We start from the raw sequence: 27398 nt of genomic DNA, 5'->3' as shown, positions 1-27398 counted from the left end.
CACCGAGCCAGCCAACGCCATTTTGCGAGAGACGGAGTGAAGCAGAGCGAGCGGGGGCTGTCTCCATATGGCCGAGCACCCGATAAGGAGAAGGAGGCGACAGCAGACTTCTGGGATATGCCTGCTCTGGAGGTCGCCGATGTGGTGTTGGAGGAGGAAGATTGGCACCCAGAGGAGATAGGCCCGAGTGTGCCCTGGCCTCGGTCAGTCATCTCACCACCAGCAGTGCCGTTACCTCAGTACTCCTGGTGGAGGGGAATACACTGGGCCCCATGCACCCTGTTTGCTGGGATAGTCCACGAACTCCCCCAGCGAAGTCATCAGTTAGTGAGCCCCGGTGGTGGCAGATAAGTGTGACCCCTTCGTCTCTGAGCAGCCGGGATTCGTCTTGGACCCTTCAAGATTTGAAAATAGCAGTAGCACAGGAGCAATTACAGGCTGATGCATTGGCTCATGAGTGGATGGAGGGCCCAAAGTTCTGTGAATTTGAGGCCTGGAAAAGGAAGAAGGCCTGAAATGGATGAAGTCCAGTTTGCTGTGCTGTTTGTTGGCTCAAGGGCTATGATTTAAGGGTTGGTTCCGGAGTATCTCTCATGTTACTTAGAGATGGAGGCGAAAGAGTCTAAAGGGTACTTTACACACTGTGATATCGGTACCGATATCGCTAGCGAGCGTACCCGCCCCCGTCGGTTGTGTGTTACAGGCAAATCGCTGCCCGTAGCGCACATCGCTAACACTCGTCACACGGACTTACCTTCCCTGCGACGTCGCTCTGGCCGGCGATCCGCCTCCTTTCTAACGGGGCGGTTCGTGCGGCGTCACAGTGACGTCACACGGCAGCCTTCCAATAGCAGAGGAGGGGCAGAGATGAGCGGCCGGAACATGCCGCCCACCTCCTTCCTTCCTCATTGCCGGTGGACGCAGGTAAGGAAATGTTCGTCATTCCTGCGGTGTCACACATAGCGATGTGTGCTGCCGCAGGAACGACGAACAACATCGTACTGGCAGCAGCAACGATAATATGAAAAGGAGCGACGTGTCAACGAGCAACGATTTTTCACATTTTTGCGCTCGTTGATCGTCGCTCCTTGGTGTCACACTCTGCGATGTCGCTAATGGCGCCGGATGTGCGTTACTAACGACGTGACCCCGACGATATATCGTTAGCGATGTCGTAGCGTGTAAAGCACCCTTTAGTTGAGCCCTAGAGTGTTGCCCAGTTGGTCAGAAAAGGCCTGTGTGAAAAAGGGATCAATGTCCCTTGTGGCTGAGCAGGCCAGGACTGTTGTTGTTTTTTGTATGGGAAGTGTGATACCCTGTGTGGCCGGAAAGGCCAGAATATTTGTTTTTGATTTGTTTTTGCCCCTTCCAAGTTCTGCGCATGGTGTGCTTCCTTTTTGCTGGATTTGGGGATAACCACAAGCCCTTGGGGCTGGAGGGGGACTGTACCCTCAACCCAGGACTTGCTCTACAGCTCATAGAGAACTTGCCCCTTTTTGCCTCGTGGACTCCGTCCTGTTTATGGATGTTGTCCTGTCCTGTTTATGGACATTGCCATTCCCCACTTTGTCCCGGTCCTGTTTATGGACTTTGCCCCAGTCCTGTTTATGGACCCTGCCCTGTTAAGCCTCTGTAAGATTGTGACAATCTGGAGAAGCAGAAGGGAGGATGAAAGGACAAATGGACAACCCGATGTGCTGACTGGGTCAGGAAATGGGACATTGTGTTGAAAAATAATGTGCCTCCAGAACTATTTGGAAAATGTTTGTTTTTTTTAGTGTTTTAAGGTTTTTACCTCCACTGTTGCAGCCAGTGGGAGATATGTACAATACTACTCCGTGGTAAAGAGACTGTGCCATCGGACTTGAAGGGTAACTACTGTTGGGCCTTAGGCCTGTTGTTTTATGATAAACAGAACTGTTGTGTGCCTCCGGCATGGAAGAAAAGAAGACATGGGGATTCCAGAGAAGCAAAGAATTTTTATAGTAATATAGTGTTTTATTGTTGTGATAATATGCTTTGGTGTCTTGCAGGTTGTTGCGTAGCCGGGGACAGCTATGGTTAAAGAGGGGCGGAATGTAGGAGAGTGCAGCCCCCCTAAAGACGGCATGGTTATTTTGTGTATTTATGTATGGAAAATGTTGTTTATATGTGTGTGCTTTCTGGTGCACTGTTTTCCGGCAACTGTGACTGCAACGGTGACTGCTCCCTGTTTCCTTAGTTTGGTGTTGGGATGGAGAACAGGACTGAAGGTGCTGAAGGTTAAAATTTCCCCAGTAACAGTGAAATGACAGTTGGGATTAATCAGATAGGGACACGTTGAGGAGAGAGAGGAAGCTGTACCTGAGGGAGGTGTAGTTAGAGAGGCCCAGAGTAATTTGGCCAGACCCTCAGGGTCACCCCAAGAAACCGAGATCAAGTAGAGAAAGGAAACTCTTCAGTAGCTGGCTTCAGAAATAGGCACGGACCGGCACTGAAGTTGTGAGCCTTGATTTAGTGGAATTTCTGGGAAGCAGCTGACTCCAATAGGAGCGGTCTAGGCATGAGGTTAAATAGACCTGGTCGAACAAGTCGTCACAGAGACAGTGGTGAAGGAACTCCGTCCGGTGCTGTATCAGATCCCTGTAGGAGGGGATGCGATTGGATTCATGTGGGACACAATGAATTTACTAGCTGCCACTGTGGTGTTGCTGGGGGAAACAGACGGTCCTAAAGTAGCCGGAGAGAAGTGCAGGACGAGCACTGTGGAGTTGGAAGGAGTGCAACCCAGAAGAGGAGCGTTCCCACAACATTTTCATTATTTCATGTGGCAGTTGATGATGCCTTTATAATAATTTCATCAACTGTGGAAAACTAAGGAAATCCTGAAAACACGATCTGTTTGGGGGGCCGTGAAGACTGGTGTATGTGAGACACTGCTGTAGAGGATAATTGAGTCATATTTTGAATGAAACTCTCTGCAAAAAAAAAATCAATAAAAAAATAAATAAAATCAGTAAAAATACATGTGTAAGTAAAAAGAACCCCCCCAAAGGTGTTCGTTCTTTAACTCCTTAGAGACGTAGCCATTTTTTTCTTTTCTTTATTTTTGTTTTGCTTTTTGACTTCTAATAAACATTTTTTTTTTCCTCCATTGACATAGCCATACGAGGGCTTGTTTTTGCAGGTTGAGTTGTCAATTTGAAAAAACTAAAACAAGGAGGAATTGAATTAAAAAATAAAATTACAGAAATTTATTGTGAGTTTTGTGTTACATTACACATTTTGCAGTACAACCGACTCATTACGTTTGTTCTTTGGGTCAGTGCGTTTATAATGATGCTGAATTTATTTTTATTTTTACCTTGATATCTGCAATCTGATGCCTTATTCCAGAGAAATCCACATTTTTCTTATATATAAATGAGCTGTTAAGATCTTTGGGCCGGACACAGGTTGTCCTGAGAATCTGCCTCAAGGGCTTATTTTAAGATGAAAGGTGTGTTATGTGATACGTAATGACTGACACTTTGCTCTTATAATCCCCCAAAGTTCTGCAGTGAAATCAGAGCTAACACTGTACAGCAGAGCTGAACTTTTGTCTCATTACAAAAACACTTGGATTGGTAGTTCTCTCATAGTGCTTTGGCTGCCTGCAAGATGGAAGCTGGTGTGAGGGGGAAGGCAGTTCACGAGAGCAGACAGCAGTTTCAGGGGACAACTACAAATGTGTTTGTAATGAGACAAGGTTCACCTCTGCTGTACTGATTAGTTATAATCAGAGCATCAGTGCTGACAGCACTGTGAGAGAACAAGTGCTGTAGCACATGTTTGTAGTGACATAAAGTTCACTTTTGCTGTATCGTGTTGGGTCTCCTGTCTTGTGTTGGCACCCCTGGACTGTGTTGCCTGTGTCTGACTGTGTTGCTCCTTCTAGACTGTGTTGCCTCTGCCGGATTGTGTTACTTCTGATCTCACTGCAAAGCTGTGTGTGATTATGAAAGCAAACTGACAGTCATTACATGTCTCACACTAGCAACTTCCCATTTCATTTTAAATAAGCTCTGTAGACAGATTTTCAGGTATTCAATGTTTGGCCCATAGATCTTAGCAGCATATTTGCATACAGAAAAATATGGATTTATCTCGATAAAGACATGAGATTGCAGATATCAAGGTATCATTTTATTAAAGTTCCTATGACCTGCATGTCCATATAGATGGCTTAGGATAATTCACCCTACTGCCAGTTTCCTTTATTAAGAAAAATATCTTTTTTATCAACTATCCACAGGGCTGGTTATTACTTGTTCATTGGTGGGGGTATGTCTGCAGGGACTCATACCGATCTTTAGATCGCAGTTGGAATGGAGCGACAGTGCATGCTCTGCTTTTTTTGGAAGTCTCCTAAGAATGGTCGGGCATTAGGCCTGCAGCTCCATTTTGTAATGGGGATAAAAGTGTAAAAATTCTGTTCTCCTGATCGGTGTGGGTTCCGGTGGTCAGACACTCAGTGATCAGCAAATTATGACATGTGTACCAGGTAGCTGATATCTTGATTTCACTGGACAACCCCTTTAACGCTACTGTTCTTTGTTCACTCTCCAGGAATTGGCTATGCTATCTGTATAATAGCACTTTATGTAGCATCTTACTATAACACCATTATGGCCTGGGCTCTCTACTACCTCATATTCTCGTTCCGGTCTGAGTTGCCTTGGACCAGCTGCCGCAACGAGTGGAACACAGAAAACTGCACCAACTATTTTCAGAATAGTAGCGTGACCTGGATTAACAGCTCCATATCACCGGCAGAGGAGTTTTACACGTAAGTGCATGTAAGTGTGGTGAAGTCTAGGGGCTATGAGGGTAGTTGGAATGAATCAAAAAGTTGCGAATATGTAACAGTGAAGAGTGTTAGGAAATTAGTGTCAGGGTGAGGAGTCAGTGTGCCTAACACACTGCCCTAATGCTTTCCATTGCTGATGTAAGTAGGCTGTAAGAATAAATTGAGCAAACATAACATTTCTTTAGTAGGAATTAATATTATACAGTCCAATAATATCACTGACTGCAATGTAACCAATGTTTACCATGAAAAATATGAGCTAACATTTTAAGTGATAAGTGCTCAGGTATTGGGAAAAAAAAGGTGGATTCAAAAACCATGTATACTGTGTATAATTGTATTGCCAGCGTCTCTGCAGAGACACCAACTTACTCATTGCCCCGGCCGGATCACGTACTTCCCTGTATTTTCCTGGCCATCCACGTGTGCTGCTGCCTCCTTCCCCTCCCGGGCCCTGTACATGCCATACAGGGTTCCCAGGAGTGCACCTGAGACACGCGTGCACACCAGCCCACCTTTTAAAGGGTTGTCGTGCTATTTCCAGGAAATGTCTTTCAGCCTATGGCTGAGGGGCACAGTATATTTAAAGCAGCCTTCCATTAGGGGAGGTGCCTGCGCTACACATTCAGTTAGTCAGTATACCAGTATACTAACTACGTAGTTGTCAGGTCTTGTTATCCCTGTGTTTGTTACCGATACCTGAGTCTGCCTTCCTATCCCTGCCGTGCCCACTATTCCTGTCCATACCCACCTGTCCAGCCTGCCTCAGTTACCCTGCCTGTACCTGTCTATACCTGAGTCCATCACCTGCCCTGGAGGTCAGCTGCCAAAGTCCCGGTCACTCCCCTGGGAGTGGTACCTGGCATCCGCCTTGCAGTGGGCGCTGACTTAAACCCCTCCCACTAAAGGGTAAGCCCAGGTCACCCCTGTGGTCCAGTGGATCCACTAATCCCGCTCACTGCCCTTGCATCAGCTGTGAGGGTTACAATAATGTTATGTTTGTTTCATGAGGACCCATTTTATGAAAAATGTTGTGTGTATTACATATGAAAAAGTCTTCAGTGTCCATTAAAAGGATAGAAATAGTTTTTAATCCATTAATATATTTGTGGCATACATGCATGCCCAGATATGGGTGTACTTCTCACATTTAGAGCAAACATATGCGACTTAATTGTCATTTACATTTTTATTAATACTTGCCATTAACAGATGCATAGTTGGAGGGGCTGGCAGACCTTTACAATAAAGTTTTATGGAAAAAACTCCCATCCATGTAATCTGTTAAGCTGCTCAAGAGCATCCTTCAGAAACATCATTTGTGCAAACTCAATAGCTGTGTTGTGGAGATTAAAAATTTACTTTGCGCTGACGTCTAGTTTGGTCCTCTGTAGCCACTATCTTCACTTCAGGCATTCTTGGTGCAGCATCCTGGGTACTTTTGTTTTTTGTTAAGCCCTGTAACGCCATGATGCCAAACAAAAATTCTATGAGCAGAAGTGAAGACTAGCTGCTTTGGAGCATCATTCTAGTGTTGGACCAAGGTAGAATCAAATTCTTCATTTTTTCTGCCGTATAATGCTTCATTCCCCCAATGGCTGGGGCTAAAATAGTTGATTGAAGGATTGGAGGTGGTGGCAGAAGCAGAACACCACATTGGTTTCATGTCACAGGAACATCGTCTCTGTGAGACGCTCCCTTCAGTAATAATGGGGATACAACATTTTGGCAACAGATTCTTGTTGAATGGTGATGAATTAAAGTGTAATGAAGGACAAGGTGATGAATGGGCCACTGAAGGTGTGACCACCCTTTGCCTTCTTGGTAGTTGGACAGTTGGACACAGTTTTTGAAAGAACTTGGCGGGGAGAACTAACTATAGGTCTTTTGTGAATGTCGGATTGTGCAAATTATTCCTTCTCTCCATGAAATCCCAAACAGACTCAATGATGTTGAGATCAGGGCTCTGTACGTAGGCCAAATAATCACTTCCAGGACTCCTTGTTCTTCTTTATACTAAACATAATTCTTAATGACATCAGCTCTATGTTTAGGGTCATTGTCCAGCTGTGTGTTTGGGATCAGTGTCCTGCTGCAGAATAAATTTTGGAGCCAATTGGATGAATCCCTGATGTTATTGCGTGATGATAAGTATCTGCCTGTATTTTTCTGAATAGAGAACACCAAGAAATGGGCAAACTTGAGGACCATAGATGCAGTGGTCAGCCAAGAAAGGTTAGTGCAGCAGATGAAAGGCACATGACTTTGGTATAGTGGAGTTCCGGTGACCCCCTTATTTCACCTCTTTACTCACCACCCTAGTAAACTTAACCACTATGAAATAATCACTGACACAAATTTCGATGAAATGGTCACAGCAGCCTTTATTTAACATAAATAAAAGAATAAACATTAATAGGGGTGTGGTCCTCGAAGCCCATAAATCTAGTGATTAACAAATAACTCAAACATTACCTTCCCAGTTAAACCACACTTACTCCTAGCCGCAACCACCAACTGGGGAGCACCAATGTAAAAGGAAAGGGGGAAGTTAAACCCCCGGTAAACCGCAGGCCAAGAGATCCTCCCCCCCCAGGCTAACCCTTATATACCCCAACGGTCCCCTTAGTACCACCCCTTTCCCACTGGTCACCTTCCCCCAAACCAAAGTCATGCCGACCTCCACCTACACCAGGGGAGGGGGTTTCGGCCGTGTACTTTACCCTTTGAAATCGCAAGACGTTCATCAGTGCCATTAGCTCATAACTAACAGCAACCAGTGGGACCCAGCTATACTCATCTACTGTTAAGAGAAGTCTGGTCAGAAGTGGTCCTGTAAGTTTGAGACTTTTCACAAATTTAGTTGTTGAAATTAGGATGGTGTCCTCAATATAGTCAGGTGGTTGTCTATCATGCAGTACCATCAAGGAGGTTTTTGGCTACAAATTTCTTCTGCAGCAGAACAATGGCCCAAAAAAAAAAGCCAATGACTATAAGAGCAATCTTCAGCGTAACGTAGAAAAAGAAGTCTTGCTATTGATAATATGACCCTGATCTCAACTTGGTCAGAGCAAGAACAATTTACACAAGCCTACATCCACATAAGATCTGTGGTTAGACTACAAGATGTTTGGAACAACCCCCTTGCCGAGTTACTTCAAAAACTCTGTGCAAGTGTACCCAGAAGAGTTGGTGATTTGTTTTGAAAACAATGGGTGGTCACACCAAGTATGATTTTAGATTTCACTTTTTGTTCTATCACTTTTGCATTGATAGTTGATAATAAACTATTAACACTTCTAATTTTTAAAGCATTCTTCCTTTTCTTTTCACTGTAGTGTACAATATTGATTGCATATGTTGTTCAGTGTCCTCGCTACAAACTAAATACAGAACAACTTCAAATGCTAATCTGTCATTTTAGAACAATTCCCAGCTATTCACCATTAATAATTATGATTAGATTTCTGGTCTTCTTTCTGCTTCCAGTCGACTTGTGCTGCAGATACACAAATCAAAAGGTCTACAAGAACTCGGAGGAATCAGCTGGCAGCTTTGTCTCTGTCTACTACTTATATTCACTATTGTTTACTTCAGCATATGGAAAGGAGTCAAAACTTCTGGAAAGGTTAGTATAAAGCTAGAGAATGTTCTGCTTTCCTCTAAACCTAATAACTTCATTGGCCTCCATCAGTAATTGCCTACAAGAGGGTCTCTATTTAGAGGACCAGACATGTTCATAAGTGCATAGAAGCTCCTTGATATTAATAGTAAATGTGTAATGGCTTATTTTTCCTGTGGAGGCGCTTCAGGGAATTTGTCAATTTTTTATCAAGTTTCCCTACAGATTACATCTGATTTGCTAAACAAACAAACCTCTGCCCTTACCACTCAATGATATAACAATTTCACAATGGAAAATGGTGTCTAAAGGGAAAGTTATTCTCCTTGCAGAGACTGACACAACATTCCAACATGCCAGTGGTGAGGAGACTTTAAGCCGCAATGCTTCTCTGGGAAATATGCAAATTGTCTCTTCGGAGATAAAGAAGACGAACTTTAGTGCCACCTATTGGAGGTATCAATCCTAAAAGTCAAAAGTGACCCTTTAACAAGCACATATCCTCAGTCATATGACAAGGCGCGATAAGGCTGTGTGCACACGATGCGTTTTTTACCGCGGAAACGCTGCGTTTTGAACCGCAGCGTTTCAGTGGCAAATTGCATGCGTTCAGCTTTCCCAGCAAAGTGTATGGGAAAGCTGAAAAATCAGTGCACATGCTGCGTTTCTTTCCGCAGCGTTTTGGATGCCAAAAATCGGTGCGGAAAGAAAAGCAGCATGTCACTTCTTTTGTGCGTTGTGGCTGCGTTCTCTCCCCCATTGAAATCAATGATGTGGGGTCAGAACGCAGCCACAACGCATGGACCTGCTTTTTTGTTGCGGTCCGCGGCCTTTGTCGGCACGCCAGAACGCAGGCATTTACCTGGAAGTGAGGTCAAGAGGCTTCCTGTTGACTTCACTTCCTGGCAAAGCCCCCGGTGTCGCCAAAGTGCCCGCCCCGACCCCCGACCCCCCTCCCGAAAATCCAACATGGCCGCGCGCACAGTAGCGCACCGGCCGCCCTGCTCCTATGATTTCTGTCGCATGTGCAATAACACATGCGACAGAAAACTGTTCCCCAGGCCCTGCCCGTTCACCCCCTATTCCCCCCGGTGTCATACATACCTGTCCGGTCGCAGCGCTGATCCCCCGCGGCCCCCTCCTCCTTCAGTGCACGCCGGCCGGTCACATGAGCAGAGCAGCTGACAGCCAGCACTGTGTTCAGAGAGCTGTGCTGGCTGCTCGCACTCTGCAGCTGTGACCCGGGGAGAGTGGGTGCAGATTTTTGCACCCACTCTCCTCAAATGGAGGGTCTGCCCTCCTAGAAAATGGGGGATACGTTCCCTGAACGTGCCCCCATATTCTAGAAGGTCCAGAGGCGACGTGGGACATCCATATGGATTTCTGCGGACCCATTTTTTTTATTAAATTGGAGAACAAGGGAATGATTTGGGGAGTGTTTTTTCTAATAAAACATTTTTTGTTGTCTTTTTTTGCTTTTGTTTACTGTCAATTAGTTATGTCGGGTGTCTGATAGACGCCGTGACATCACTAATTGCTGGGCTTGATGCCAGGTGACATTACACATCTGGTATCAACCCCATTTATTACCCCGTTAGCCAACGCACCAGGGCGCGGGATGAGTTGGGGCGAAGCGCCAGGATTGGCGCATCTAATGGATGCGCCACTTCTGGGGCGGCTGCGGCCTGCTATTTTTAGGCTGGGAAGAGTCCAATAACCATGGCTCTTCCCACCCTGAGAATACCAGACCCCAGCTGTCAGCTTCACCTTGGCTGGTGATCTAATTTGGGGGGACCCCACGTTATTTTTTTTTTTATTCTTTATTTATAAATAAAAAAAAAAACATGGGGAGCCCTCCAAATTGATCACCAGCCAAGATGAAGCTGCCAGCTGTGGTTTGCAGGCTACAGCTGTCTGCTTTACCCTGACTGGCTATCAAAAATAGGGGGGACCCCACGCCATTTTTTTCATTTTTTTTTTTTTTTTTTTATTGGATAAATACTAAGCTAGGCACCCTTTAGTGCCACATGAAAGGTACTAAAGGTGCCAGCTTAGAATATGCAGGCGGGGGTAGGACGTTCTATATATTTGACATCCCTTCATCCATTGACGCTTTTTAGGCTGTGTGTCCACAATCAGGGTTTGCAGCGTTATGGGCGCTGAGTGTTTTCCCTGCGTCCATAACGCTGCGTTGTGCAGTAGAAGCACAGTGGAAGGATTTTTGGAGATCCCATGCCCACTGTGCTTCTTTTCTCCGCAGCATAAACTGACCGGTAGCGTGGCTTCCCGAGCCTCAGCATGTCAATTTATGCTGCGTAGACGAGTGTTCTCTGCAGGTAGCATAGAGCTCCACAGCAGCCTGAACCCAAATCGTGGGCATGGGCAGCTGCAGGAAGGCTGGCACTGTGTACTAGACGCCGTGTCGCTGGATCATGGCCACATAGCCTTAGGCCCCTTTCACACGTCAGTGATTCTGGGACGTTTGTGCTTTTTTTTAAACGTACCAGGATCACTGACATACGCAGACCCATTATAATGAATGGGTCTGCTCACACGTCAGTGATTTTTCACTGCACGTGTCTCCATGCGGCGTACCCGCGTGTGCGTGATTGCCGCACGGAGACATGTCCATTTTTTTCTGGCATCACTGATGTCCCACGGACCACGCAGTGGTGTGATCCGTGAAACACGTGCCAGAAAAAAACGTGCTTTTAAAATAAAAAACATTTTAACTCACCCGGCGTCCAGCGATGTCCTCTGCAGCCCGTCCTCCCTGTTCCTTCTGTGCCGGCTCATTATTGTCGCGCATATTCATGATGCACGACACAGCCAACCCGGAAGCAGCTGCTGCGGGGGTCAGCGCCGGCCGGATGCTGCACCGCGGGAGCGATCAGCACCATGGAGAGCGGGAGCGGGCACAGGTGAGTTAATCTCTAAGTGCAATCACGGGCCACGGAGAACGGAGCCCGGATTGCACTTAGACAACCCACGTGTGCCGTGATTCACGGCACACGGAGGGACATGTGCGTGTTTTACACGCCAGTGAAAAACGTCAATGTTTTTCACTGACATGTGAAGCGGGCCTAAAAGTGAGAATATTGTTGCTACAGCAACATTTTGGGTGAAGTAGCTGTGGATTCAAAATGCTTAATATACTCCTGAATAAAATCCTTGAGGGGTGCAGATTCCAAAATGGGGTCACTTGTGGGGGTTTTCTGACGTATAGGTACCTAAGGGGCTTGGTGCGCGAAGTTTATTTCAACTTTTCCAAAATTCAAATGGTGCTCCTTCCATTCCAAGCCCTCCCATTTATCCAAACAGAATGTGGAGAAGGAAATGACATCACAGGTTTTTTTTTCCAAAGGTCTGTGTTCAACCAACTTTATTATCACTGACAAGTCTTAAAAAACGCACCTAAAAAAACGCATGAAAAACGCATGAAAAACGCATGAAAAACGCATGAAAAACGCATGCGTTTTCGATGCGTTGTTTCTCAAAAAGCATTGTTTACAATTCTCCCCTCTGCCAGAGGGTGCGTTTTTTTCCGCGCGGAAAAAAAAGCAACGTGTGCACATACCCTAAAGGGTCACTTTTGACTTTTAGGATTGCTACTTCCATTAGGTGGCACTAGGGTTCATCTTCTTCCTCCCCAAAGGACAATTTGCACACTGGGAAATGCAAATTTATAAAAGATGAACAATAAATTATATGATTATTCAGTCCTGACTCAGTTTGCATAATGTTAGTTCCTTTTTACATGCAATAATGGGCTGTTGAAGGAAAACAAAATACGAATTAAATATTTTTTTATATATATATATTTTACACTGACCAGTAATCATTTGGCCAATTAACCTGTGTTAAAGGGCTTTAATTGTCCATGAGTATCATTTCTGTGCCACTTACTAGACTAAATGATTTATCAATTAGAGAGCTGAGTTTCTCTCTCTTCTTTACAGGTGGTGTGGGTTACTGCAACATTTCCATATATTGTGCTTACATTGCTATTAATTCGAGGGGCAACACTCCCTGGTGCTTGGAGAGGAGTTTTATTCTACCTGAAACCTAATTGGGAGAAGTTGCTGACCACAGAGGTAAGACTATACTGTAATTACAAAGACATAAACATATATAACTATTATATATATAGACAGGGCCAGATTAAGGTTGGTGGGGGCCCCTGGGCAGAAAATCTGGTGGGGGCCCAATAACGTTAACAATTTTAGCCGTAACAGTAGAGCACGCACTGTAGCATTTAGATATAAATACTGCACCTCAGTTTCACATTCCCCCTTCTCAGCATACTGTGCCCTCCATACTGTACCCTCACACTGGCCACCTTGCTGCCCCTTATCTATACTGCTTATCTCCTTCACTATCCAGTCACTATACTGCACCTCAGTCTCACATTCCCCCTCCTCAGCATACTGTACCCTCACACTGGCCACCTTGGTGCCCCTTCTCTATACTGCACCTCAGTCTCACATTCCCCCTCCTCAGCATACTGTGCCCTCCATACTGTGCCTTCACACTGGCCACCTTGCTGCCCCTTATCTATACTGCCTATGTCCTTCACTATCCAGTCACTATACTGTACCTCAGTCTCACATTCCCCCTCCTCAGCATACTGTGCCCTCACACTGGCCACCATGCTGCCCCTTCTCTATACTGTCTATCTCCTTCACTATACAGTCACTATACTGTACCTCTGTCTCACATTCCCTCTCCTCAGCATACTGTGCCCTCCATACTGTGGCCTCACACTGGCCACCATGCTGCCCCTTCTCTATACTGCTTATCCCCCACTACTACCCAGTCTCCATTCTATGCCCCTCACACTTTTCTTTCCCAATACTGTCTACTTACAATTTTCTCCCACCATACTGCTGCCTCACACTTTCCAATGGTGCCCCCCTGATTGCTGTGCAGGGGCAAATATGCCGCATGCCCCCCAAAGGTACGCCCCTCTACAGTGTACAGGAGAATACATGACTGGTATGCGCAGGGCCGGCTCCAGGTTTTTGTAGGCCCTGGGCGAAAGAGTCTCAGTGGGCCCCATCCACACATAGACATGCACAGATACATTCAAATACAGGCATATGTACACATATATATTTAAAGAGAAATTCACAAAAACACATATAAATAGACATAAAGACACATCATACATGAACACACAGACACATTTTTATATTTTTATATATATTGTTAATATTGGGAAGCCAGCAACAGTCTCATTCACCTCCCCACTTGTCTCCATCCAACTCCTCCTGGGCATGTGTCTGTGCCACGCTGATTGGTGGCAGTCACTAACAGACATGGCCGCACATAGAGCACACTAACACCGATGTATATACATATCACAAGAGGGGCTGGGGACATACACATTACTTGGGGGGCATAAATATTACTAAGGAAAGGAATATGGAGCAATGGGGGGCATACAGCTCTAGAGGGGGGCAGTGGCTCTGAGGTGGGGGGACAAACAGCTCTGAGGTGGGGGGTGACATGCAGCTCTTGGGGTATACAGCTCTGGGGTGGAAGGGGCATACAACTCTGGGGGTATAGTATTATGCAGCCTCAATATTCCTCCATATAGTATTATGCAGCCCCGATATGGCATTATGCAGCCCCGATATGGCATTATGCAGCCCCGATATGGCATTATGCAGCCCCGATATAGCACTATGCAGCCCCCATATGGCACTATGCAGCCCCCATATGGCACTATGCAGCCCCCATATGGCACTATGCAGCCCCCATATTACAATAAGCAGTCCTCATATAGTACAATGCAGACCCATATAGCAGTAGGCACCCTCATGTAGTATACAGCCCCCATATAGCACAATGCAGACCCATATAGCATTAGGCACCCTCATGTAGTACACAGCCCCTATATAGCACAGTGCAGACCCAGATAGCATTAGGCATCCTCACGTAGTACACAGCCCCTATATAGCACAGTGCAGAGCCAATAGCATTAGGCATCCTCACATAGTACACAGCCCCTATATAGCACAGAGCAGACCAGATAATATTAAGCACCTTCACATAGTACACAGCCCCTATATAGCACAGTGCAGACCCTGATAGCATTAGGCATCCTCATGTAGTATACAGCCCCTATATAGCACAGTGCAGAGCCAGATAGCATTAGGCATCCTCATGTATTATACAGCCCCTATATAGCACAGTGCAGAGCCAGTTAGCATTAGGCACCCTCATGTAGTATACAGCCAGTATATAGCACAGTGCAGAGAACCAGATAGCAATAGGCATCCTCATGTAGTGTACAGCCGCCATATCATTTAATGTACCCCCATGGTTGTCTGGCCACAGTGATTGTACATACTCACTTCTCCTCGTTCCCCCGCTGCTCCGGTCTCCTCGGCGCGTCCATTGCTGTCGTTCGACCTATCAGCAGGTGCGCAGTGATGACGTCACCGAGCTCCGCTGCAGAGCTGTCAGAGTGCCAACAGAGACAGTGAGGAGAATCATGAGAGCGTGCCGCCCAATCTCATCATTGCTCTCAATTGTATCGGCAACTGCGATGCCGATACAATTGAAAGTGCGATCCTCGGCGGGGGGGGAGGCTGGTGACAGCGCTGGCACCGGGCCCCCTGACTAGCGGTACGCCACTCCTGCCACCGCAATTGGGCACCCCGGCAGCTCAGGGCCCCGGCATTTGACCGGGTTTACTGTGATACAGACACCAGATGTTATACAATATACACATTATATGCCATCTGATGTGTGTACACAGTATATCACACTGCTCTGTACACTGGATGTGGTATACCATGTACACAGTATATCACACTACTCTGTACACTGGATGTGGTATATAATGTACACAGTATATCACACTGCTCTGTACACTGGATGTGGTATATAATGTACACAGTATATCACACTGCTCTGTACACTGGATGTGGTATATAATGTACACAGTATATCACACTGCTCTGTACACTGGATGTGGTATATAATGTACACAGTATATCACACTGCTCTGTACACTGGATGTGGTATACCATGTACACAGTATATCACACTGCTCTGTACACTGGATGTGGTATATAATGTACACAGTATATCACACTGCTCTGTACACTGGATGTGGTATACCATGTACACAGTATATCACACTGCTCTGTACACTGGATGTGGTATACCATGTACACAGTATATCACACTGCTCTGTACACTGGATGTGGTATACCATGTACACAGTATATCACACTGCACTGTACACTGGATGTGGTAAATAATGTACACAGTATATCACACTGCTCTGTACACTGGATGTGGTATACCATGTACACAGTATATCACACTGCTCTGTACACTGGATGTGGTATATAATGTACACAGTATATCACACTGCTCTGTACACTGGATGTGGTATACCATGTACACAGTATATCACACTGCTCTGTACACTGGATGTGGTATATAATGTACACAGTATATCACACTACTCTGTACACTGGATGTGATATACCATGTACACAGTATATCACACTACTCTGTACACTGGATGTGATATACCATGTACACAGTATATCACACTGCTCTGTACACTGGATGTGGTATACCATGTACACAGTATATCACACTGCTCTGTACACTGGATGTGGTATACCATGTACACAGTATATCACACTGCACTGTACACTGGATGTGGTAAATAATGTACACAGTATATCACACTGCTCTGTACACTGGATGTGGTATACCATGTACACAGTATATCACACTGCTCTGTACACTGGATGTGGTATATAATGTACACAGTATATCACACTGCTCTGTACACTGGATGTGGTATACCATGTACACAGTATATCACACTGCTCTGTACACTGGATGTGGTATATAATGTACACAGTATATCACACTACTCTGTACACTGGATGTGATATACCATGTACACAGTATATCACACTACTCTGTACACTGGATGTGATATACCATGTACACAGTATATCACACTGCTCTGTACACTGGATGTGGTATACCATGTACACAGTATATCACACTGCTCTGTACACTGGATGTGGTATACCATGTACACAGTATATCACACTGCACTGTACACTGGATGTGGTAAATAATGTACACAGTATATCACACTGCTCTGTACACTGGATGTGGTATACCATGTACACAGTATATCACACTGCTCTGTACACTGGATGTGGTATATAATGTACACAGTATATCACACTGCTCTGTACACTGGATGTGGTATACCATGTACACAGTATATCACACTGCTCTGTACACTGGATGTGGTATATAATGTACACAGTATATCACACTACTCTGTACACTGGATGTGATATACCATGTACACAGTATATCACACTACTCTGTACACTGGATGTGATATACCATGTACACAGTATATCACACTGCTCTGTACACTGGATGTGGTATATAATGTACACAGTATATCACACTGCTCTGTACACTGGATGTGGTATATAATGTACACAGTATATCACACTGCTCTGTACACTGGATGTGGTATATAATGTACACAGTATATCACACTGCTCTGTACACTGGATGTGGTATATAATGTACACAGTATATCACACTGCTCTGTACACTGGATGTGATATACCATGTACACGGTATATCACACTGCTCTGTACACTGGATGTGATATACCATGTACACAGTATATCACACTACTCTGTACACTGAATGTGATATACCATGTACACAGTATATCACACTGCTCTGTACACTGAATATGATATACCATGTACACAGTATATCACACTGCTCTGTACACTGGATGTGGTATACCATGTACACAGTATATCACACTGCTCTGTACACTGGATGTGGTATACCATGTACACAGTATATCACACTGCTCTGTACACTGGATGTGGTATATAATGTACACAGTATATCACACTACTCTGTACACTGGATGTGGTATATAATGTACACAGTATATCACACTGCTCTGTACACTGGATGTGGTATATAATGTACACAGTATATCACACTGCTCTGTACACTGGATGTGGTATATAATGTACACAGTATATCACACTACTCTGTACACTGGATGTGATATACCATGTACACAGTATATCACACTACTCTGTACACTGGATGTGATATACCATGTACACAGTATATCACACTGCTCTGTACACTGGATGTGATATACCATGTACACAGTATATCCCACTACTCTGTACACTGGATGTGATATACCATGTACACAGTATATCACACTACTCTGTACAGTGGATGTGGTATACCATGTGCACAGTATGTCACACTGCTCTGTACACTGGATGTGATATACCATGTGCACAGTATGTCACACTGCTCTGTACACTGGATGTGGTATATAATGTACACAATATATCACACTGCTCTGTACACTGGATGTGGTATATAATGTACACAGTATAGCACACTACTCTGTACACTGGATGTGATATACCATGCACACAGTATATCACACTGCTCTGTACACTGGATGTGGTATATAATGTACACAATATATCACACTGCTCTGTACACTGGATGTGGTATATAATGTACACAATATATCACACTGCTCTGTACACTGGATGTGGTATATAATGTACACAGTATATCACACTGCTCTGTACACTGGATGTGGTATATAATGTACACAGTATATCACACTGCTCTGTACACTGGATGTGGTATACCATGTACACAGTATATCACACTACTCCGTACACTGGATGTGATATACCATGTACCCAGTATATCACACTACTCTGTACACTGGATGTGATATACCATGTACACAGTATATCACACTACTCTGTACAGTGGATGTGGTATACCATGTGCACAGTATGTCACACTGCTCTGTACACTGGATGTGATATACCATGTGCACAGTATGTCACACTGCTCTGTACACTGGATGTGGTATCCCATGTGCACAGATATACAATCCCCTGCACTGATCACACCTGGGCCTACAGGACCTCACATATTCTATATGTAATATGGGCCATATAGTGTAATGTGTGCTGCAGGCTCAGATGTGATCAGTGCAGGATTCTGTGTAGTGATGTTTGTGCTGGAGATCAGTGTGAGTTATTGCAGGGGAGGGATGAGGCCGATGACCCGGCACTGACAGCCCGACCTGATCTGCAGCAGGTCACACTCCTGCAATAACTCACACTGGTCCTGCCGGCAGAGCTGCCGCTGACACTATGAAATCTCGTCCTGCTCCCTTCTCACTGCAGCCTCCTGCCCGGCACCATGATGGATGACGTCACTCACCATCATCCACCGAGGCCTCTGCTCCGGTCCTCCCACAAGCTCCTGTACGGCACGAAGAAGCAGCAGCCATCGCGCGGTGACGTCATCCATGCAGACTCAGCCCACACAGCATGCAGTGGGCGTGTCTGCAGCACAGTGACAGCCGGATTGAAACTCTTTAAGGGTACAGCGTGGTCCTGAACCTTAATAAAATGGCGCCCACACTGATGGTGGTGGGGGCCCCCTCAGAAGCTCTTGTGGTGGGGGCCCCTGGGCTGAAGCCCCGCCTGCCCCGCCTATAATCCGGCCCTGTATATAGATCATCCCAACTTGGCGGATAACAGCTTTGATTTTGTGACTGAAAACCCGGCTATAGCCCGGCTATAGGTGCAAAGTGACCGATCTTGCCTTCGTAGTAATCCCTTCAATAGTTACTTAAAAACTAAATTATTCCACTAAGGACATACATGTCAAACTCAGATCCGCTGGCTAAATTTGTCCCGCAGTATAATTGTATTTGGCACATGAGAAAATAACAAATGTCTATTAGAGCTAGTTTGCCGGTAGATAGCGCATACTAATAATATAAATCTGCCCCGACATGCTCCCTGGTTACTACAAGGCTGTTTACAACACACCATGTAGTAACTTGCTCCTCAGATATGATGCATTTCCTCCCCTGAACCAGAAGCTTCCTTGTCTATCTCCCTACATAAGCCTGCACCCCGCTTTTTTTCTCCCATATATCTTAGCACACATAGCGCCTACTATCCAAGTCTCTTCTCCACAAGCGGGGCACAGGTATGCCTGTGCGCTCATACCATGATTTAATACAGTTTTAAATCACCACAAATGAATATGTCTTGCCTGAGAAGGGTATGTTGTCTAATCCAAAAAGGCCTAAAGAGGCAAAGCCCCATTAGACATGACCCCTCTTTAGCAGGTTAATAAAACTTATCTTTAGAGATTTTAAGGTTAGCCTGTGACTTTGTCCAAGTTTTTCATTTTGGCCCACTGTGTATTTGACTTTGACATCCCTGATTTATGGTAAGTCTTCGAGTGGTTACATCAACTCTTTCTTTTGTATAATAATTTGTTAGTGTATGTCTATGGGCACGATGTACTGTATATCAGTATTATTTAGGCAACTGAAATAATTTTGCTATATCACACCAGACTGCACATGTGACATGTTTGTAGGAATATGCTACAGTTTACATTGACTTACCATGCAATTATTTCTCTAGTATTTAGGGACATCTTCTCGCCATCATCAGTAAATGATGGGCTGTCATTTAAAGTTAGATTATTCTTATCCTTGTCAGACGGTTAAGGTCTCTGTCTGCCTAAAAAGGACAATGTCTGGAGCCTTTTTTCTTTTAGGTTCCCTTAATGAATGGATTTTTCTTCTCCTCTTTGGTAGTGATACCATGCAGCTTGAAAGTAATTGAAGAGATCTTCATTTTGATATTTTCTTGTTTTTAGAAAATTAAACTATTTTATTACCTAGAGAAGGTATAGACTAATAAGAATTCTTCTAAAGATTTGTGTGTGTGTGTGTGTGTGTGTAGTTAATTTTAATGTACATACTTATGTGACCTAGTCTCCCAGTACCTCCCTGCATGCAACCTCAGATCCTCACATGATCTCCTTCTCTACTGTCTTATCTCGTCTTCTTCCCCCAATCGCATACAAGATTTCTCCCGTGCATCCCCCATACTCTGGAATGCTCTACCCCAGCACATAAGACTCTCAACTACCTTGGAAAGCTTCAAAAGGAAAAAACTAAAAACTGACTTATCTGTATATCTCTATAGAGAATTCACGGGGTAAAGACAACAATCTCCAAAGATACTCTAAAGATGAAGAAACCCGAATAGCAAAGACAAAAGCCAAAGAGCAGGCCACACAGAACATCAGTAAAAGACTAAAGAGAGCCATTGAAGCAAACATAATTTTATTACCAAAAACATGTACAAAGATAGAAAGCAAACAAATGAGGGTCAAGATCAGGAAGGCATATCTAAAGATCAAAGCGATACAATGAAAGTTTCAACCATGAGAGGGCATATTGAAAGATGCTATTGGGAAGAAACTAACTGAGCCAGAACAGATCAAGGAAAGATGGAAAGAGTAGATGGAGCACCTTTACAAGAACGACTCAATGATACAAGAAGAAATGAAGACTGGAAATCATAGAGAGACGAGAACCTGAAAGACTTAGTTGTTTGACTAAGTCAAGCTTCTGTCATACAACTAAGCACCTGCATGTGGCAATATTCCAATAGAGCGAATAGTCTTCTAAAGCAACAGTTGATGTCATCACACGCCTGTGTCAACAGATATGGACAACTTGCAAATGGCCTAGACTGGGCAATATCTGTGTTTATTCCTATTCCGGAGAAGGGAGATTCTACCGACTGTGGAAACTCTCTGACTTTTGCACTCATATCTTATGCCAGCAAAATACTACTGAAGATGTTACAAAGACGGCCACATCCTTACTTTGACAAAGAGCTGCCAGAGGTACAAGCAGGATTTAGAAAAGGCAGAGGAAGCAGAGATGTGATTGCTAACATTAGATGGATAATGGAACCAGGAGATCTATTTTTGCTTTATTGACTACAGCAAAGCCTTCAACTGTGTTACTCACCAGAAACTTTGGAAAACCATGAAGTATATAGGTGTGCCAAACCATGTGATCAGCCTTATCAGGAACCTTTACATCAACCAAGAAGCAACAGTCCAAGTGGAACACGGTGACACTACATGGTTCAAAGTAGAGTGAGGCGTCCGACAAGGCTGCACCCTGTCATCATTTCTCTTCAATTTCTATGCAGAAGCTTTTTTCATGAATGCTGAACTTGCCTAAAAAAACAAGGAATCAAAATTGGATGTATCATTAACAATCTTAATACGTAGATGATACAACATTAATAGCAAGAAGCATAGATGGAATGAAGGACTTACTTCGGAGTGTCAAAATAGAAAGCTCCAACATGGGACTGCTACTCAAGACAAAGAAGAATACTGCCAGGTACGACTTGGACACACTTGTGATGGATGGCGACAAATTAGTAGTTGTAAAGGTCTTTGAGCTACTCAGAGCGATGACCACTCAAGATGCAACAATGGCACGGGAAGTCAATATGAACATAGCTATGAGCAAATAAACAGTGATGTTATTTGACAAGGTCTTCAAGTCAAGGAACCCTTCACTGGCGATAAAGACATGGTTCATTCATAGTCTGGTCTTTTCTGGTATAATATATGGATGCAGAACCTGGACAATGAAGAAACAGAAGGAGAATTGATCCCTTGAAAATGTGCTGGAGAAGGATGTTATCAACACCATGGATGGCAAAAAAAAACAACAAATCAATTTTGGAACAAATCAAGCCAAACATTTCACTCTAAGTACGGATTACCAAACTACGACTTGCCTATTTTGGACACATCATATGAAGAGAGCAATCACTGGGAAGGACATAATGGTCGGAAAAGTAGAAGGAACAAGGCGAAGAGGAAGACCAGCAAGCTGATAACTTGATACAATTAAAGTAAACAAGCACAAAGTACCAAGGGGGGGCAAACAAAGTGGGAGGACCAACATAACATAATTGAGTTTATGAGGAGCTGTGCTATCCATTTGCTATGGAATCAACAGTTCCTGATGCCCATGGACAGAACCTTAATGGCTGGATTTTTCTTGAACTGTATGGTGAATATGCCTAATGTTCTTGTCGTGTACTTCCTAAGTGAAACTTGCATGTAAGGTAAGGCAAGCAAGATGCAAAATTGTTGCCGTGTGTTGTGGGCAGAATTGGTGGTAATTGATCCATTGGTCAAATCAATCTGTGGCCAATGGATGAAGCGACTGCCTAATAAAAAGAGGAACTGCACTTGCAAGGAGGTAGGAGACGGTTTTCTGAGTTCTTTACAGACGGGCAGAGATTACTTACGTGGCTGATGGAACGGATCCTGCGAGTTGCGTCACACCAACTTTTGTTGTGGTTGTTTGGCAATTATTTTTCTTAGCATGCAGGCTTCCATATAATGATTTAAAGGGGTTGTACAGTACAAAAAAAAGTTATTTTATTTGAAAATATGATTTAATAGAACTAATGTAGTGTAATTTTGAAAGCTGCACTGTTCGTACAGTATTATCAGCACCTGTCCCGAGATCCTGCAACATTGGTTGTGACACAGCAGAGAGCTCTGTGCCTCCTGTATTGACAGGTGTATAGTGATATGATGAGAGCTGAATGTCAGGATCACTAAGCTTCTCCATCACTAGTAATTCAGAGACAGAACAAGGGGCTGGTTTAGCTAAGAAAACTCTCTTCAGTGGGGAGGTCATATTAAATAAGATTTGCAAACCATCATGTGTGAGAAGGAAGATCTTCTCTCTAATAAAGATTTGCATGGGGAAGCGTGATACAGGACCGATTTATTAGTCAACCTTGTAGTACAGGCAAATTAATCATACTACAAGATTGACTATCTAATAAAACATAAGGCTGTGCCAAGAGGGAAAAATACAATTATTTTATGTACAGTGTTTGACACACAGTAGTCTCTGTAGGCCATCATTGCAAACATGACTACCAACCCAAATATAGAGGGTATGTAGATTGTTTTTAATCTAATTAATCTGGTACTATGCACGGAATATCTAATTTTTCCATCATAAGTGATGCTAACAATATGCTTCCAGGTTTTTTCCTTATTTAGTTAAATCAATCAAAATTGATCCAAATAATTTTCTCGCCATAGTTTGGGATAGAGATGAAGCTAACCCGAGGTTTGGAGTTCGGTGTTCATACCAAACACAGACTTTTCCCAAAATACAGAGTTCAACTTTGGAGTTTGGGTGTTTTACGTATGCAAACCACTCGTGTGACCATCGCTGTACTCGGGTACACTCGGTTCTCAGCCCAGTGTGAGCCACTTGCAGTGTTTGATCGGCTCGCACTGGAGGTAACAACAGCATGATTAGATTTAGTGTGCACCAAAAAAAAAAAAGGAAAAATTTGTTCACCCTCCTCCGGAAGTGATCTGTTTATGGCTGGCTGTATGTGGGCGGAGACTCGAACTGACCAATTAGTGACCTCCATTGAGGTTCAGGTCAAGTCCGGGTCCCAAACCGAAGAACTTTATCAAACATGCGGCAGCACTCGCGGAGCTGAACTTCCACTGGTTCGCTCATCTCTAGTCTGGGATAAGCGCTTGTATTGTTTTTTGTGGAGTTCCATTGTTCATTGTTACCAGCTATAAATGTTGAAAACTAGACCTTGTGTGGCTTTTGAATAATTGGCTACTAATTAAGTCAATATGATCTGCAAAGATATGGAAAATTATGGAAAAATCATTCTAATGGTAGTGTAAACCCACTCAACATTTACTGCAAAGAAGGCCATACATGTAGCGCCCCTAAAGCCATCAGGGTGCTACAAGGTTCTGCATCCCCACAAGGATGCAGGGCCTACCCCCTAGGGCTCTGGGAGACCAGTGCCGGTAACACACAAAAACCCAAGTAATCCCAGTTTTTCCCCAACAACCCCTCATACAATGGTACAAGTCTAGGGTCAGACTAATGGATGGCCGCCTAGAGGTGGAGCCAGTCCAGTCCACTAGTTGACCAGGTGGGAGGGGCAGACTGTGGAGAGTCAGTTTGAGTAGAGGAGTGAAGGCGGACATGAGGAGACGTACTGACGTGGGGTTAACAGTGACCTGGTACTGAGGAGAGTAGTTGCTGGTGGAGTACTTACGGAACTATGCACGGACGGGGTACAGGACCCTAGGACAGGAAAGAGCTTCAAGCCGACCTGATAACACCTGCACAGTGAGGGGACCATCAAGGACCTCGCTGACCCTAAAAATCCGAAGACTCAGTAGCAAAGGGAGAACCGGGGACAGGACCAGAGACTCCAACCCCACAGGGTTCACGCTACCGTCAGGCGGACAGAAGTGGACAAACCACCGGACGGGGACCCCCAGTTGCTCTACGCCACGGGGACCCACTTACCAGAGACAGGTGCATGGGAAGAAGGTATCAGATTACTTCACTTGCACTAGGACGAAGGGGACTTGGAGGTGAAACCATCCGGCCTTGGGTAACCAGTTACCACCAACCAGCAGTGAGTAAAACCAGTTGCACGTCTGTGTGGACTACCTTCTCCCGACACCCGTCACATCAACCATCCTCTGGGGCCTGGCCCTGCTTGCGGAGGGCCTACCATCCAGGCTGCAATTAACACCAGCCCCAGTAGAGACATTCTGCAGCGGCGGCTCCATCTATATAGCCGCAACACTGCAAGTGGCGTCACGTATGAACATTAATCTCATCACCTGTAAATACACCCCCATTACGAAAAGGGCCCAGGGCACAGAACCGGGCAACGGCCACCACAGTGACATTCCCCAGATATACACCGGCCAGGACCGAGTACCCCATATCCCTGGGCGCGACAATACGCATGAGAGGAAAGTCATCTGAATCAATGATGGTAGGATCCAGCAAAGAACTAATGTGCACAGGTTCTCCCTGACACTTCTGGTAGGAAGTAACTGATATCACTGGTGACTGGCAGCACCTTATTTTTACTAATTATTGACATACATATCCACGATTAACTGAATGGGCATGCATGCTTAAGGTGAAAGTAAAAAGAGAGCTGAGATGTAACTCTATTAACAAGGCAACAGGTAACTTGTAATCCATCTTTATATGGCTGTGGAAACAAAGACGAGGGGCTCAGTAGAAATAAGCCTTCAATCTTGATAAAATGAGAATGTGCCCGCCATGATTTAATTACTGTCCTCTATCATAGATTAAATATTACATAATTTCAACTGTGAAACTTTATTTCGTTCTTGTGTTTTATCCTTGAAGGTCTGGGTCGATGCAGCAGCGCAAATTTTCTTCTCCCTGGGTCCTGGTTTTGGAGTTTTACTCGCCTTCGCCAGCTACAATAAATTTCACAACAACTGCTACCAGTTAGTATTATTAACATTTTATAAACTTCCCTAAAAAGACTATTCATTTAATTGCATGACCACACAGTCATCCTGTTATTTTATTTTTTTGTTGGTGTATTGAATGCATTCTATAGTAACTAAAAAAAAGTGTAAAAAGTTTTTTGTTGTTTTTTTTTTTAAAAGGGTAAAATTAACTATACAAGATTCTTACTTGTATCTAAAGCTACCCATGCACATTTCTTTGTCCGCAATCTGCTAGTTAAGTCTGTAATGTTAATGGCCGGTATATTTTGTACAAAACTTTTTTACACCTTGTGGCCAATCGTAATGTTAGAGGCTTTGTCACTATATACAGTTGAAACCAGAAGTTTACATACACTATCCTAAAAAAATATATACAGTCATATGAAAAAGTTTGGGCACCCCTATTAATGTTAACCTTTTTTCTTTATAATAATTTGGGTTTTTGCAGCAGCTATTTCAGTTTCATATATCTAATAACTGATGGACTCAGTAATATTTCTGAATTGAAATGAGGTTTATTGTACTAACAGAAAATGTGCAATCTGCATTTAAACTAAATTTGACAGGTGCATAAGTATGGGCACCCTTATCAATTTATTGATTTGAACACTCCTAACTACTTTTTACTGACTTACTAAAGCACTAAATTGGTTTTGTAACCTCATTGAGCTTTGAACTTCATAGGCAGGTGTATCCACATGAGAAAAGGTATTTAAGGTGGCCACTTGCAAGTAGTTCTCCTATTTGAATCTCCTATGAAGAGTGGCATCATGGGCTCCTCAAAACAACTCTCAAATGATCTGAAAACAAAGATTATTCAACATAGTTGTTCAGGGGAAGGATACAAAAAGTTGTCTCAGAGATTTAAACTGTCAGTTTCCACTGTGAGGAACATAGTAAGGAAATGGAAGAACACAGGTACAGTTCTTGTTAAGCCCAGAAGTGGCAGGCCAAGAAAAATATCAGAAAAGCAGAGAAGAAGAATGGTGAGAACAGTCAAGGACAATCCACAGACCACCTCCAAAGACCTGCAGCACAATCCTGCTTCAGATGGTGTCAATGTGCATCGGTCAACAATACAGCGCACTTTGCCCAAGGAGAAGCTGCATGGGAGAGTGATGCGAAAGAAGTAGTTTCTGCAAGCACGTCACAAACAGAGTCGCCTGAGGTATGCAAAAGCACATTTGGACAAGGCAGTTACATTTTGAAAGAAGGTCCTGTGGACTGATGAAACAAAGATTGAGTTGTTTGATCATACAAAAAGGCGTTATGCATGGAGGAAAAAAAACACGGCATTCCAAGAAAAGCATTTGCTACCCACAGTAAAATTTGGTGGAGGTTCCACCATTCTTTGGGGCTGTGTGGCCAATGCCGGCATCGGGAATCTTGTTAAAGTTGAGGGTCGCATGGATTCAACTCAGGATCAGCAGATTCTTGACAATAATGTGCAAGAATCAGCGACGAAGTTGAAGTTACGCAGGGGATGGATATTTCAGCAAGACAATGATCCAAAACACCGCTCCAAATCTACTCAGGCATTCATGCAGAGGAACAATTACAATGTTCTGGAATGGCAATCCCAGTCCCCAGACCTGAATATCATTGAAAATCTGTGGGATGATTTGAAGTGGCTGTCCATGCTCGGCGACCATCAAACTT

At 44.2% G+C, this 27398-nt stretch overlaps 1 protein-coding gene across 1 annotated transcript in view; it reads left to right on the top strand.

Annotated features, from left to right (window-relative positions):
• The window catches only part of SLC6A4 (solute carrier family 6 member 4), a 205412-nt gene that overhangs the window by 108303 nt on the left and 69711 nt on the right, over nucleotides 1-27398 (top strand). The window contains exons 4-7 of the mRNA XM_075335240.1: nucleotides 4588-4807; nucleotides 8318-8456; nucleotides 12410-12544; nucleotides 25630-25733. Of these exons, the coding sequence (XP_075191355.1) occupies nucleotides 4588-4807; nucleotides 8318-8456; nucleotides 12410-12544; nucleotides 25630-25733 (598 nt within the window). The remainder of the gene's footprint in view (nucleotides 1-4587; nucleotides 4808-8317; nucleotides 8457-12409; nucleotides 12545-25629; nucleotides 25734-27398) is intronic.

The sequence above is a fragment of the Anomaloglossus baeobatrachus genome, chromosome 2 (genome assembly GCF_048569485.1).
Source record: "Anomaloglossus baeobatrachus isolate aAnoBae1 chromosome 2, aAnoBae1.hap1, whole genome shotgun sequence".
In the NCBI taxonomy this organism is placed as follows: Eukaryota; Metazoa; Chordata; class Amphibia; order Anura; family Aromobatidae; genus Anomaloglossus; species Anomaloglossus baeobatrachus.
The sequence above is the reverse complement of the archived record's forward strand: the minus strand, read 5'-3'. Positions and strand labels throughout refer to the sequence as shown.